This window comes from Polypterus senegalus, chromosome 18, assembly GCF_016835505.1.
Source record: "Polypterus senegalus isolate Bchr_013 chromosome 18, ASM1683550v1, whole genome shotgun sequence".
NCBI lineage: Eukaryota > Metazoa > Chordata > Cladistia > Polypteriformes > Polypteridae > Polypterus > Polypterus senegalus.
Window position 1 is genome coordinate 52207898 of NC_053171.1, and position 15393 is coordinate 52223290.

At 38.2% G+C, this 15393-nt stretch overlaps 1 protein-coding gene across 4 annotated transcripts in view; it reads left to right on the forward strand.

The window, feature by feature from the left end:
* The window catches only part of pcnx1 (pecanex 1), a 171304-nt gene that overhangs the window by 133995 nt on the left and 21916 nt on the right, over positions 1 to 15393 (forward strand). For all 4 annotated transcript variants that reach the window (XM_039741440.1, XM_039741437.1, XM_039741438.1 and 1 more), the window contains 5 exons: positions 3862 to 4115; positions 7578 to 7808; positions 8497 to 8597; positions 9265 to 9415; positions 13084 to 13314. In XM_039741440.1, the coding sequence (XP_039597374.1) occupies positions 3862 to 4115; positions 7578 to 7808; positions 8497 to 8597; positions 9265 to 9415; positions 13084 to 13314 (968 nt within the window). The remainder of the gene's footprint in view (positions 1 to 3861; positions 4116 to 7577; positions 7809 to 8496; positions 8598 to 9264; positions 9416 to 13083; positions 13315 to 15393) is intronic.

The window sequence follows — 15393 nt, forward strand, 5'->3', positions numbered from 1 at the left end:
ACATTTCTCCATTCATCCTTCCTTCAATTATATGATATCTGCCACTACCATATCTGAAAAACAGTTTCGCAACATGATGTTCCCACCTCCAAACTTCACTGTTGGTATGGTGTTTTTGGGGTAATGTGCAATGCCATTCTCCTTCAAACGTGTGTGCAATGAGATCCAAAGAGTTCAATTTTGGCCTCATTTGTCCAGTCTCTCTTCTCCCAGTATTTCATTGGCTTGTCCAGATTTTGCGCCGCAAACTTTAAATGAGCTTCAACATGCTTTTTCTTCAGCAGTGGAGTCATTTGCGGTGAGCGGGCATAGACGCCATGGTGGTAGAGTGCATTTCTTCTTGTTTTCTTTCAAACTGTACCTGCTAATTCCAGGTCATTCTGAAGCTCAACAAACGGTGGTCCTTGGCTAATGGACAACTGTTCTGATTATTCTTTTGACTCCTTGCTACTGACATCTGGTGAAAATTTCATGTCAGTAGCCCCATTAAAAATGTATTTACTGAGAAAAATGGTGACATGTTCAATCCTTATTTTCCCCTGCTGTAAAGGACAGACAAAGAGAATCTTTATTAAAATAGTTATTTTTCAGAAATACTCTGTAGTACAAGAAACTGTATGGAATTGCCTAAAAAAAGCAATCCAAGAGTCTCAAAAACACTATTCCAGAAAGTCAAAAACCAAACATAGATGTAAAAAAAATCGGTTAATTCCATAAAAGCACAGTACAGTGAACCCTCGTTTATCGCGGTTAATCTGTTCCAGACTCTACCGTGATAAATGAATTTTCGCGAAGTAGGGTTCTTTATTTATAAATCAAATATTTTCGCAGTTAGAGTATAGAAAAACTGTTTACGACCTTCTAAATTCGTTTTTTAACATTATTAGAGCCCTCTAGACATGAAACAACACCCTTTAGTCACCATTACACTCGTATTACTCAATATATTAAACAAAATAAGAGAAAATAAGACATATTAGGCGTTACAAATATATTACTAGGCGCACTCGCCTTTTAAGGCGACCGACTTTTATCTTCAATTATTGTGCGCTCCATGTGTACATCAGGCATGTAAGTGTAGAGAATGAGAACATCAAAGTGTCCATTCATAACATCTTTTTTTTTTTTTATCCCCTCAAGTGCCTGTCCAAAGTCGTACAATGTCAGCCCGAATCTGTACCGCTAAAGACGGAGTTTCATGCACTAAATAAGCTATAGATGAGAATAAGCAAGCACCATCTTCCCTGATATTTACTACGCGGTGAGGCATTTGTACTCCATCAACATAATTATTTCCAGAGACATAATTTTTTCTATTTTTCCAGCGCATAGCGCACAAAAGCAAGGGAACGATGAGAGCACCAGAACTCTGCTCACATTGCGTCGCTTCATACCTCAAGCCACAAGTAGTAAGTCTGTAATAAGCGGAATACCACTACGCTTTGCACTCATGGGACGGAAGGACAATCCCGAAAGCTTTTCTATAGTAGATTATTGTACTGTACATTTAATTGCACACAACCACTAACCTATGGAGGCACGACCTCAGTAGGAGAGTCTTCAGAGGTGGTGCAGTATCTTCAGCAGGTGCGTTATTGTCTTCTTCCGCTAAAGAAGTACTAGGAGTAGGAAGTGGGTGTCTGGGTGCGCGGCTGAAGAACATCTTGATAGGCAGTTGCTGGCGCTGTCTTTTCATATGCGTGAGGAGGCTTTTGTAGGGTATTGCCATCTTTAATCATATAGAAGAGTTTCACCTTCTTCTGGATAGTAAGCATCTTCCTCCGGCGCTTAGTTTTATTCTCAGAAGGCTTAGAAAAAGCAGCACGTTTAGGAGCCATCGTAGGGCTTAGATAAAAATTCTCAGAAAGCGCATGCGTAGTGACGTAAGCGTGTATGAGAAAAAAATCGCGATAGAGTGAAGCCGCAAAAGTCGAAGCGCGATATAGCGAGGGATTACTGTAATAAGATAAACTCACCACCACCAGCTCCTAAAGTGTACCGCAAGTAACTGTGTATCCTTAGCTTTTCCACAAAATGCAAGGAACTACACAAAAGTAATAAAAAATACAAAATAATGCAAAATTCACTAACAAAATTAACAATATTAGCATAAAAAGAAGAAATCAAAAATGAAAAAAAAGGACATTAAGTAGGAATTTGAACAACAGCTGTAGGGGGCCCTGACTAAAAGATCACATTTATTCTGTTCCACATGAATATCGTTGACTTAATTCTAAATTTGGTCCATTATGATCGAGACTTGTGTGAAACTCCATAAGTCCAAGCATATCTACTGTGTGCACAATACTTGCAGTGAATTAGGCCTTCCCACTGATGTGGGAATTAGCACTAGTTGTTTTAGTGTATGCCAGATCTTGGCATGTACAATATTAATAATTATTTTAATCATGCTAATAATTCTAAATATTGTTTGTTGGCTCTTAATTTCGGTTCTTTTTTCATAGCACTCTTTGCAAAAGCTTAGTTTAGGCCATTACTTAGACAGCATGACAACTATATACAGGGGGTCTTCGGGTTTTGACACGGTTCTGTTCCTACAACAGTGATGTAACCCGAATTTTGGTGTAAGTTGAAACAAACCCTGGCCTAAGTTACCTATCCTAACACATTTGCAAAATCATAATCTAGAACATAAAAACACAACTAAGCCACAAAAATAGGAAAAGGACATAAATATATTGTACTGTATGTACACTGTACTGTAGTAACAGGAAAAATGACAAAAAATGAGTGTAAAAAAATTCCTTACCTTTATTCCTTCTGATCTCTTTACGATGTCAAATTTCACTTCCATTGTGATGGCTTTCCTCTTCTTCGAAGCACTACCATCTGAAGACTCTGACTTTCATTTAGGATCCATGGTAAGGGCCACAAAGTCACCAAACAAAGCCACAAAAATGGAACACTTCCTCCGCACGCCACAAAACTAGTTTGCCCACGTAGTCTGTAAGTACGACGCTAATGGTGTAAGCCAAAACACTCATGTCTCAATCTTTTTTAACGTTTTTATGGGAGTGAGCATTGTAAACTCGAAACGTTGTATGTCGAAACGTTGTAACCCAAGGACTCCCTGTATATTGTGAATGTTCAGTATACTTTTCAACAGAATACTGAATAAAACAGGATGTCTTTCTTAGTAAAAGAAACCTTCCAAGTATTATCCATTTCTAGTCATGTTGTCCCACCTGTTTTCCCCCTTTGGACCTGTTTAGGTTCAGTTATGGTGTGCTCTCCATTTGAAAGTAGTGGACATGGCTTTAGGGTTCCCCATACCTAAGAGCGTTTGTCATTCATTAAAAGACGACCCTGCAAGGCACAGGCCCTCCATTATTACACTTCTTTTTAACTCAGTGACTCCACTCATTTTCTGAATGTCACATTAATTTTAGAGTTGATTCCTGATTATATTAAACATTCATCACAGTGCAGTATGTTGGTGCATCAAGATCTACTTTATTACTCTCTATAATCGCATGACATGTTAGTACACCGTTTATTTCTATCACAATCATACCTGTTGTAATTGGTTCAGAAAATAAAAATGCAAAAGACTTGCATGGAAAGAATTTTTTCTTTAATTTTGTTTTACTTCACATCCATTTGAATTTCCCTCTTGAGGGAATCACAGAACCCAAAGACTTTCTTTGTATTGCTTACTTCACGGGACACCAACTGGATCATCCAGTTTAATTCGTCATATCGACTTAAAGCAAAACAGGCACTCATTGGTATGGAAAAACAAAGATCTCAGTACAATAACTAAACATAGCATTTGAGCAGTTGTGTATTGTTGACTTAAATGCAGAGTAAATTTTCATATCCCTCTTTGTAACATTTTAGGCACATACTGTCAGCAGCGAGAAGTGGAAGCCATCACTGAGGGAGTTGAAGAAGATGAAGGATTCTGCTGCTGTGAGCCAGGGCACATTCCTCATATGCTTTCTTTCAATTCTGCTTTTGGGCAACGCTGGCTAGCTTGGGAGGTTCTAGTCACGAAGTATGTTCTGGAAGGTTACAGTATCACAGACAATAGTGCAGCGTCTATGCTTCAAGTGTTTGATCTCCGCCGTATTCTAACCACCTATTATGTAAAGGTAACTTGTGAGAATCCAGCAGATTTCTTTTCCAAATTTTGGTTTTATGGAAGGGGGCTTAATTGTGAGCTTCTTTCTTTAAATGAACATATACTGAATCTGAATGTTACTTTTCCTGCTCTCTTTACAGTGACAAGAAAAAATATGTAAACCCTTTAGAAAAACACATGTACGTACAAAATTGTCTTAAAATATGGAGTGATCTTCATCGAAGTTGAAATAATGTTCAAGCACAATCTATTTTAATTGATAGCAAACTAAAGGGAGTGCAGAATTATTAGGCAAGTTGTATTTTTGAGGATTAATTTTAATATGGAACAAACACAGTGCTATCAGTCAATCCAAAATGTTAATAAACCTGAAACCTGAATGTTTCACAACGGAAATGTGAGTGTGAACATCATCGGGGAATACATATGTGCGCACAATTATTAGGCAACTATTAGTGTGCAGATTTATTATGCAACTAAAGGAAAAATGAAAATTTTCCCATCTCACTTGTTTATTTTCATCTGTTATAGTGAGAATAATAAACAAACACCTCAAAATTTACAAATAAACATCTCTGACATTTAAAAAAAAATAAATCAGTCAATCAATGACCAATATAGCCACCCTTCTTTCCAATAACAGTCATAAGCCTTTCCATTCATGGAGTCTGTCAGTTTCTTGATCTGTTGACGATCAGCTTTTTGTGGAGCAGTGACTACAGCCTCCCAGACACTCTTCAGAGAGGTGTATTGTTTTTCTCCCCCGTAAATCTAGCGTTTAAGAAGTGCCCACAAGTTCTCGATAGGGTTTAGGTCAGATGAGGAAGGGGGGCCATGTCATTATTCCTTCATCTTTAAGGCCTTTACTGGCTGGCCATGCAGTGGAGAACTTCGATGCAAGTGATGGAGCATTGGCCTGCATAAAAATCATGGTCTTTTCCTGTATCACTGTTTGAAGAAAGTGTCTTCGAAAAACTGGCAGTAGGTTTGGGAGTTGATTTTGAGTTCATCTTCAATGCAAAAGGTCCAACTAGCTCATCTTTAAAAATACCAGCTCATACCAGTACCCCACCTCCACGTTGGAGTGGAGCTCTGTGCCATTACTGATCCACAGGTCCATCCATCTGGTCCATCAAGAGTCACTCTCATCTCATCGGTCCATAAAACCTTTGAAAAAAATCTGTCTTCAGATATTTCTTGGCCCAGTTTTGACGTTTCAACTTATGTTTCTTGTTCAGTGGTGGTTGGGTTTCAGCCCTCCTTACCTTGGCCATGTCTTTGAGCACTGAACACCTTGTACTTCTGGGCACTCCAGGTAGGTTGCAGCTCTGGAATATGAAAGTACTGGAGGATAATGGGTTCCTGGTAGCTTCACGTTTGATTCTTCTCAAATCTTTGGCAGCTAATTTGCGTCTTTTGTTCTCAACACGTTTCTTGCGACCCTGTTGACTATTTGCAACAAAATGTTTGATGGTTCTGTGATCACACACCAATATCTTAGCAATTCCAAAAGTGCTGCATCCCTCTGAAAGACTTTTTACAATTTTTGACTTTTCAGAGTCAGTTAAATCTCTTTTTTGGCCCATTTTGCCTGAGGAAAACTAGCTGCCTAATAATTCTGCACACCTTGATATAGGGTGTTGATCTCCTTAGGCCACACCCTCCCTCATTACACAAATACACATCACCTGACGTGCTTAAATCCAATAAGCATTCAAGTTAATACAGCTTGGAGTTGGAATATACACATTAAAAATGATGATATGGTCAAAATACTCACTTGCCTAATAATTGTGCACACAGTGTATTGTATTGTTCTTGTAGGTTCTGAATACATCATTTAGATATTCACAGATGTAGGCTGGTAAAAGCCTGTAGGATATTGACTTCATCAAAAGCTACTTGGAGTCAGGTGTTATCAAATGTGGAGTCCAACCAATGGAATGAGATTAAAGTTTTCTATTATGTTTTATATTATATGTTATAATATGTTGTTATAAGTATTATATGTTTTCTATTAAAGAGATGCATCGGCTGAAGTGAAGAGATCTCAGAAGATCTGCGATAAAGAATAATTGATTTGCTTAATGTCAAAGAGTTTAGATATTCATCAGTCCACAGTTTGACAAACTGTATAATTGGACACAATTTACTGCTGTGGCTGCTCTTAAGAGGGTGCCCAACCAAAAAGACTTGATAGGCACCATGCATAATGCTCACTAAGGTAAAAAAGAAGCGTCTCTGTTCGGGACTCTACTGCACACCAACAGTGAATAAGCATGGTTTCCATAGCAGAACAACAAAGAGGAAGCTGCTGCTCTCCAAAAAAACATTGCTTAATGTCTAAAGTTTGCCAAAGACTTCCTCTACACTCTACAGCATCATTTTGTGGACTGTTGAAACTAAGGTTGAATTGTTCAGAATGTAAGTTTATCTAGGTATCTTTCAGGATAATGTCAGGGTGGGTGTCCACCAGCTGAAGCCCAATAGAAGCTGGGTGGTGCAGAAGAACAGTGACTCTAAACATCAGTGTAAATCTACAGAATTCCAGAAAGGCTTAAAAAAAAGAAAATCTGCCTATTGGAGTAGGTCTGTCAGAACCCAGTAGAGATGCTATAGAATGATCTCTAGATCCATTTTCGTACCAGATATCCTAAGAATATGGCTGAGCTGAAGTACCTCTCTAATGAAGAAAGGTTCACATTTCTTCCTGAACATGATGTGCAGGTCTGATCCACAGCTACCAGAAGCACTTGTTAGAGGTTACTGTGATGAAAGGCGGTTTGACCAGGTGTTACATCCAAGGGTGTACTTATTTTTTCACAACACACTGTGAATATTTGATGGGTGTGTTCAATAAAGGCATGAAAGATTAGAACTGTGCATTATTAGCCTTAAGCATATTACGTTTGTCTGTACTTGTCATTTAGATGACAATTAGGGCCTGTTTTGTGAACAATTAATGCAGAAAAACAGGTTATTCCAAAGGGTACGCATACTTTTTCTTGCCACTGTATATGTGACTTTTTTATTTGTGTTGCTTACTTCATGCTTATTGGTGGGACATGAGAGACCTTGACTTGCCTTAGTGTTGGTTATTTTGAATCATTTTAAGTTGACCATAACCCAATTGTAGTATGCTATCCTGATAGATTTTTTTGTCTTTTCTTATTTTATTGACCTCTGACTCACTTCATGAGTATTATTGTTTATTCAGTTTGTTTTCAGTTTGAAATGTCAGTATCTTGTTGATGGTTACTTGGAATTGAGTTAAACCACTTGTTGGTTGACTGGCCATTGCATTTAGGAATGGGTCTAATGTTTCTACTTGTTAAGTTACTTAAATGTATAAACTTCTTTTTTCTAACCAGACATTCTCTAAAGATAATTTATGAGTGCCCAGCATATTTAATTTACAAATTCCAGGTCAGCTGCTCAAATTTGCAGTGCTTCTTGTTTATGTGATTTTTAGGGCATAATCTATTATGTGACAACTTCTTCAAGACTGGAAGATTGGCTGGCCAATGAAGCAATGGAAGAGGGCCTGCGTTGCTACAGTGACAGCAACTATGTGGATGTGGACCCCACATTTAACCCCAGTATTGATGAAGATTATGACCATCGGTTGGCTGGTGTCTCTCGTGAGAGCTTCTGTGGAGTCTATATTAGTTGGATCCAATATTGTGCCTCACGAAGAGAAAAGGTAAAATACTTTATATGGTTGGAAAGCAGTGTGGAGAAGTTATCTTATAGTATGTGCACCCTTGGTGTATACCAAAACCCTGAAACATATTTATAGTACAAATTTGTAAGCAAAACCAATCAGCAGGGTGCTGTTATTTCATCATGACTGGGATGCAGTATTTTTCTATTTCTTAAGTGAGAAGTTGAGCAAAATGACACCTTTTATTGGCTAACTAAAATAATTACAATATGCAAGCTTTCAATGCAACTCGGGCCTCTTCTTCAGGCAAGATGTAAAATTTGCTTGATACCTCACTACATTCATAATGGCTAATACTGTACAGCACCCTAGTTCTGCTTCTTAAGAAAATACATATATCAGGAGTCTTGTTATTTTTTTTCCTTAATATGTAAAATAGTCTGTGCCATCCATTTACTGTTGGCAACTGCTGGATATTTGGCTGCTTTTGGAATACAGTAAAGCTAAGTAAACCAAAAAATAATAATAATAAGATACCCAAGCTTATATTTGGGGTCAAGCTCAATAACCAATGCAAAAGTTAGTTTTTTGTTTAACCTTCCTTTATAGATGTGTTTCTGTTGAAGCCCAACTATGTGATGCAGAGCCATTGTCTTTCCATTGTTTTGAAACCCTCAGGTTAATGGAGTATTCCTAATGCAGCTGTGCCAAATTTATGTGTTTTCAGCCTCTGAATGCAGATAGCAACTCTCCGCTTGTGACATTGTGCTATGGCTTGTGCGTACTGGGCAGAAGAGCATTGGGAACTGCTTCTCATCATATGTCCAGGTAATCAACAGTCTATCTCCAAGACCGTTTCTGTCTGCTATATATATATATGTTAAAAATAAAAAGCATTGCCAAATGAGTTGCGTGTTTCACACCATTTCTGAAGCACATTAATATTTCAGCCAGATTGACTGTCATCAGAGCAGATCCTGTTTTTTTTTTTGTTTGTACCAGTGTGTGTACTTTATTAGAGACTTTTTTTCGACCCAGCAGTTATTTCTCACTTGTGCCTAGTCATTTGCTGGGATCTTCTTAGTATGATAGACAATAAAGACTCAGAAATTGGTGAAAGGAAGAAGTGCTTTTTTCTTGCCAAATTTAAAAGATTATCACATTAAGACATACTGTATAGCTGGTTTTGAGTAAACCCTGTTTCCATGGAATTGTTGGAGTTTTGCTTCTAGAGTAACTATAAATGAAATAGAAGTTGCTGACAATGTCAGAGGCTAAACTGGTATGAAGTGTTATTCTCTAAGTGATTCCTTATATGTAATAGAATAATGCTGCTTTCTCTTTTGGACTCAACCCCCTCTTTGTTTTTAAGATTTTAAACTTCTTTGTTCACAATACGCACTGTTATCCTTATGCTGTCTTATTGTGGTTTGTATTTCCTTTAGTGCAAAGTTTGTTTGGACACAATAATTTGTTTTCTTGGGTTTTTCATCAGCAATCTGGAGTCATTCCTGTATGGGCTTCATGCTTTATTCAAGGGAGATTTCCGAATTTCTTCAGTGCGAGATGAGTGGATATTCACTGATATGGAACTTCTCCGGAAGGTGGTGGTTCCAGGAATTCGAATGTCACTCAAACTTCACCAGGTGATGAGCTGAGCCACGGCCACAAATGTTGACAACATTTTTATCATTGCAAAATAATTGTGTATTCTTAACATATTGAACACGATAAAGTAAATAGTGTCAATATAATGTTGCTTTTTAAATTTTCATTATGTGTATGGTAGAGGGGGCTACTAGTCTTAGGTGTAAATGCCAGTGCTCGTGTTATTCTGCCATAGCAAAATGTACATATTACATTTTTGTTTCACATTTAGTTCAAGAAGTGTGGTTTTTTTTTTTTTTGTTGAAGACACAAGCAGTTATGTTTTTACCCATTATCACTCTACTCCATTCATTTGGTAAGTTAATACCTCTTCCAGAAATTGGAAGCTGGCTGTCAAGCGGCGGGAAAGTCATTTTCATCATCATTCATGTTCTCACTTGTTTATTCTTTCCAGCCATACAATTTAACGCTCGTATAATTAAAGTACATTTATGTCTAAAATTTGTCATAAAAATAACATTTATAGTAGGCTGTCTATCATATTAGCAATTCATCCCATGTCCTATATTTTACACCATATGTTTAAAATAGTTTTTCTTGCTGTAGATGTAATGTGCAATGTCATTGGTGATGTTATAATGCCACTCACTGTTATTTAATATTATTTATACTGTTTATTTCAAACACTTCACAGATAAATCCAGGTTCACAGTATGCAACTTGCAGTTTGAGGATCTTGATGATTGCAGTTGCTGATCTTATCTCCTGAGTAGTCAGATTACAAAATTAGAAATTGCAGGGTGTGATAAGTTGAATGACCCTGGGACAACTTTCTACTACATTTTCATATTTCCTAAGTATCATGTACTTGCCATTTTTTTCTGATGTGCTGCCTAACCATGTCACGTTATTAGCTTTTGCCAATTTGGCCTCAACTTTGGTCTTTTGTTGCTATTCTGCTGTAGTATGTTAAACAGAAGACATCAGACAGAAGAGTCTGTCTTCTGTTTTCGAAGTCCAAAACACTTATGATCCTTGTTACTTATCACTGCATTATATGTATTGAACTTTCTGGAGTGCATTTATTGGTTCTAAGCTGTTTCACTGGATATGTCAGAGTAAATTACTGGTGGTCACAGTAGTATGCTGTGATCTCCCCAAATCACTAAAATTAGGTAAATTAAGTGCGTCTCGAAAAATCTTGTAGTGTGACAGGGCTTTTAGTCATGTTTCTCATTCTAAAGGCTTTCTTACTTAAAAAGGTGCTCTTTAATTTCCATCTATACATGTACACTGTGTTTAACATGCATAAGAACACAAGAGATCTGGCAAACGAGAGGAGACCATTGAGTACAATTTGTAGCTTGTTTGTTGAGCTAATAGGTAAGCTGTCCCAATATCTCATCCATATCCTTCATAAAGGTTCTCAAGATTTCTGCTTCATCTATATGCCTTGGTACAATAGTTTTTTTCCAGATTACTTAACAGTTTTTAATGCATTTGAATTCTGGAGTGTGTGACTCACTGTTAAGTTATAAGAATTCTGCTGATCTACTGAACAAGTGCTTTTGAGCATTTTGAAAACCTGGATTCCTGGAAACCTTTTCAATCATATACTTAAATATGGGCCACCCTATAGTTTAGGCATGAAATCAGTTGATTTATATTCCAACCGTTTAAATGATTTAACCTTGCTGAGACAATGAAAAAGGTTTGTCAACATAACCCCTAAATCCCTTTCAGAGGTTACATCCTGTAGCTTAGTGTCTTTCATCTTATATTTATAATGTTCCTTTTGCCCATATGTAGCACTTTGCACTTTACCACAGTAAACTGCATTTTCAATATTTTGGCTTAGTTCTGAAGCTTGTCCAGGTCTTACAGATTTTTTTTTCTTTCTACTTAGTGCCTGTCATCTCACCAATTTTAGTATCATTTGAAATTTATTTATTTTTTTTAACCTCTACTGAATTTTATGTCATTAATGTAAATCAGAAGAAGTAACAGTCCAGGGACAGACCCTGTGGTGCATTCTCCTCTTAACTGTACACTTTATACCACCTATCTGTGTGTTCTTGTCTCCGCTAATCAGTCATGGTATATCTATATATTTTTTTTATTTTTATTGGCCAAAACTAAACCAGAATAATGTAATACACATTCACATTTACATAAAGTTCATGGCAAAAAAGGTACAATTAGAGTATTATAACCAGAAACAAAAATAATGTGCCCTCCCCACCCCAAGTTAAGTAGAACATCGCAGCAGAGGTTAATAAGCTGAGACTGAGTGGCATGTTTAGCCAGAAGCTATCATTGCCTGTTTATGAATGACCAGATTAAAGAGGAAGCCTTGAGTTTTTCATGAATCGTTTAATTAAAATAAAGGCCTTTAGGTCCAGTTCATTGTAGAAGTAAGATAGTATATCCTGCTTTGGCTCTTCAGCCTGTCACACCTCCACCGGTGCTGTTAGGTCAGCTGCAGGGTCATCAGCTGGAAACCGCCATGCATGGATGTTGCACCCCCTAAACCAGTACATCTCCCTGCTGGGGGGCCAGTGGCATCCTGGGGACATCTTCCCGCCACCCTCTGCAGTTGCCTTCACTGGGGTGTTGACCCCCAACCAATGTCTTTCCTGCGCAGCCAAAGCCAGTAGCTCCCTTTCTCCGCTTCCTCTCCCAGTGCCTTTATGGCTGTCCTCAAAGCTCGAGCCTGCCACTTCCACCCCTTGTAACAATTGGACTGTCGCTTTTCCAACAAAGCCACAGTAACCGACCTCCACGGTCTAAACTCTGGCTTTCCAGCTAGCCTCTTGGCACTCTGCTGCCAGCTCAATATACCTCAAGTGCTTCCTTTCATGGGCTGCTATCATACCCTCCTCTAAAGGAATTGTTAGTTTGATGAGCAGGACACTCTTCTCCACTGCAGACCACATTACAATGTCTGGCCAGAGAGCAGTTAATATCTGATTGGCTGTTTTATATTTTCATTGAGATTTTGCGTTATGTTTTATAGCATATACAAAGACATATAGGCTTAGGTAGCAGTGTTTGAAAGGTAGGAGGTTTTTAACTTCTCATGTAGCAGATAATGTATTTTGCAGTATTTATTTCAGTATATGAACTGTGGCAGCATTGCAGGCATGGCATGTGCTGGGAAGTGAGGTTGACTCCTCTGTTGTCTTCACAAATGCAGTGCTTCAAATAGGAACATTTTAATCTTTTATTGGCAGACCCAGTAACTGGCAGCTGTTTCAATTAATATTTGCTGAATTGGTTCTTTCACATACATTTTTCTATTAATTTTTACTTGGAAGTGTAATTTTACTTTATTGTGTTTATTTAAAACATTTGACAAAAGACATATGTTTATCTTTACCCTTTTAACATTTTATTTTAACATTAACAGCACATTTACTCTTAAAATGCATGGGATAATGAGGTAACATAATCATCTTTGCTATAAAAAATAAGGACTGAACACAACAATTGTTGATATAAAAATTTTTATGTAAAACAGCTCCCAGAAATAAAAGTGGACATTCCATATTCATCTTCTCACCTACAGTACATATTTTATGATTATATCAAGTGATCACCCATATTACCTCATTGCCCCATAATTTTTGCTTCTTCCGGTAGCTCTTTAGCTTTGCGATTGTTTGCTCCACCTAAAGTTTGACTGAATTTTTCTTTACTGTTCCAGGACCACTTTACTTCTCCTGATGAGTATGAAGAATCCTCTGTCTTGTATGACGCCATTACAGCTCACGAGCAGACCTTAGTCATTGCACATGAAGGGGACCCAGCTTGGCGTAGTGCAGTGCTCTCCAACTCCCCTTCACTTCTGGCCTTGCGGCATGTCATTGATGAAGGCACCAATGAATACAAAATCATTATGCTCAACCGTCGCTACCTCAGTTTTCGTGTGATTAAGGTACTGGTAACAGAACTCTGCCATCTTTCAAGGATTAAATCCTACTATAGATAATATAACACAACATAACATTGCTTAGCAAAAGTATTGTTTTTTTTTTTGTTTGTTTGTTTTGTTTTGTTGTTGCACAGCTGCAGCAATCAGCAGCTCCCGGTGTCAGTTAGGGTCACGGGCGATCTTGCCCCTGTGTGCTAAGTGCAGGGCTGTCCGCTCCCACATTGTGCACAGGAACCGCTCTTGCTATGCTACCACACCCCTCCAAAACACAGACAAAGACAAAGACGCGACTGCGGCAGTTATTTATTTAAAGGATGACAATCAGCCGTGGGCCTCACTTTACCCCAGGCAGGCATAGAGAGAAGATTTTGACCTTACTATGTTGTTATAGTCACTGACTTTAGAGTTTCTTATGCCAAATGGGGAAGTAAAATAACTGAGTGTGACAATTCACACAATACAACCTGGATTTTCAGCAGCTACCATAGATGATGTTGACTGAAACACCTGACATGCAGCTATGTTCAGGTTGTCACACTGATGTAACTCGGGTGACTTGCAGCATTGAGATATTTTGATGTTTCTAACCAGCTCACCTCCTGACCTTGTAAACTTTGTCCAAGATGTGGGTCTGATCCTCAGGCAGTGCACTTTATGGTATTATGAGTCATGCTTCTGATAAGTAAAATCTGGCAGTGGTCACATTTTTGATTGTCATATTTGATGCTTTTGCAAACAGGACTGTGTAAGCACTGAGCAGCTATTTTTGTGCAAGCATTTCTGTCTATTTATTTGGTTTAATCCAAGTTTTTTACCAAACAACAACAACATTTATTTATATAGCACATTTTCATACAAAAAAATGCAGCTCAAAGTGCTTTACAAAATGAAGAATAGAAAAATAAAAGACACAGTAAGAAAATGAAATAAGTCAACATTAATTAACATAGAATATGTAAGGTCCGATGGCCAGGGAGGACAGAAAAAAAAAAAAACTCCAGATGGCTGTAGAAAAAAAAAAAAATCTGCAGGGATTCCAGACCATGAGACCGCCCAGTCCCCTCTGGGCAATCTACCTAACATAAATGAAACAGTCCTCTTTGTATTTAGGGTTCTCACGGAAAAATTTGATGATGATTAAATGATATAGATAGATATATACATACATACATACAGTGGCTTGCAAAAGTATTCGGCCCCCTTGAACTTTTCCACATTTTGTCACATTACAGCCACAAACATGAATCAATTTCAATGGAATTCCACGTGAAAGACCAATACAAAGTGGTGTACACTTGAGAAGTGGAACGAAAATCATACATGATTCCAAACATTTTTTACAAATAAATAACTGCAAAGTGGGGTGTGCGTAATTATTTAGCCCCCTTTGGTCTGAGTGCAGTCAGTTGCCCATAGACATTGCCTGATGAGTGCTAATGACTAAATAGAGTGCACCTGTGTGTAATCTAATGTCAGTACAAATACAGCTGCTCTGTGACGGCCTCAGAGGTTGTCTAAGAGAATATTGGGAGCAACAACACCATGAAGTCCAAAGAACACACCAGACAGGTCAGGGATAAAGTTATTGAGAAATTTAAAGCAGGCTTAGGCTACAAAAAGATTTCCAAAGCCTTGAACATCCCACGGAGCACTGTTCAAGCGATCATTCAGAAATGGAAGGAGTATGGCACAACTGTAAACCTACCAAGACAAGGCCTTCCACCTAAACTCACAGGCCGAACAAGGAGAGTGCTGATCAGAAATGCAGCCAAGAGGCCCATGGTGACTCTGGACGAGCTGCAGAGATCTACAGCTCAGGTGGGGGAATCTGTCCATAGGACAACTATTAGTCGTGCACTGCACAAAGTTGGCCTTCATGGAAGAGTGGCAAGAAGAAAGCCATTGTTAACAGAAAACCATAAGAAGTCCCGTTTGCAGTTTGCCACAAGCCATGTGGGGGACACAGCAAACATGTGGAAGAAGGTGCTCTGGTCAAATTAGACCAAAATGGAACTTTTTGGCCAAAATGCAAAACGCTATGTGTGGCGGAAAAACTAACACTGCACATCACTCTGAACACAC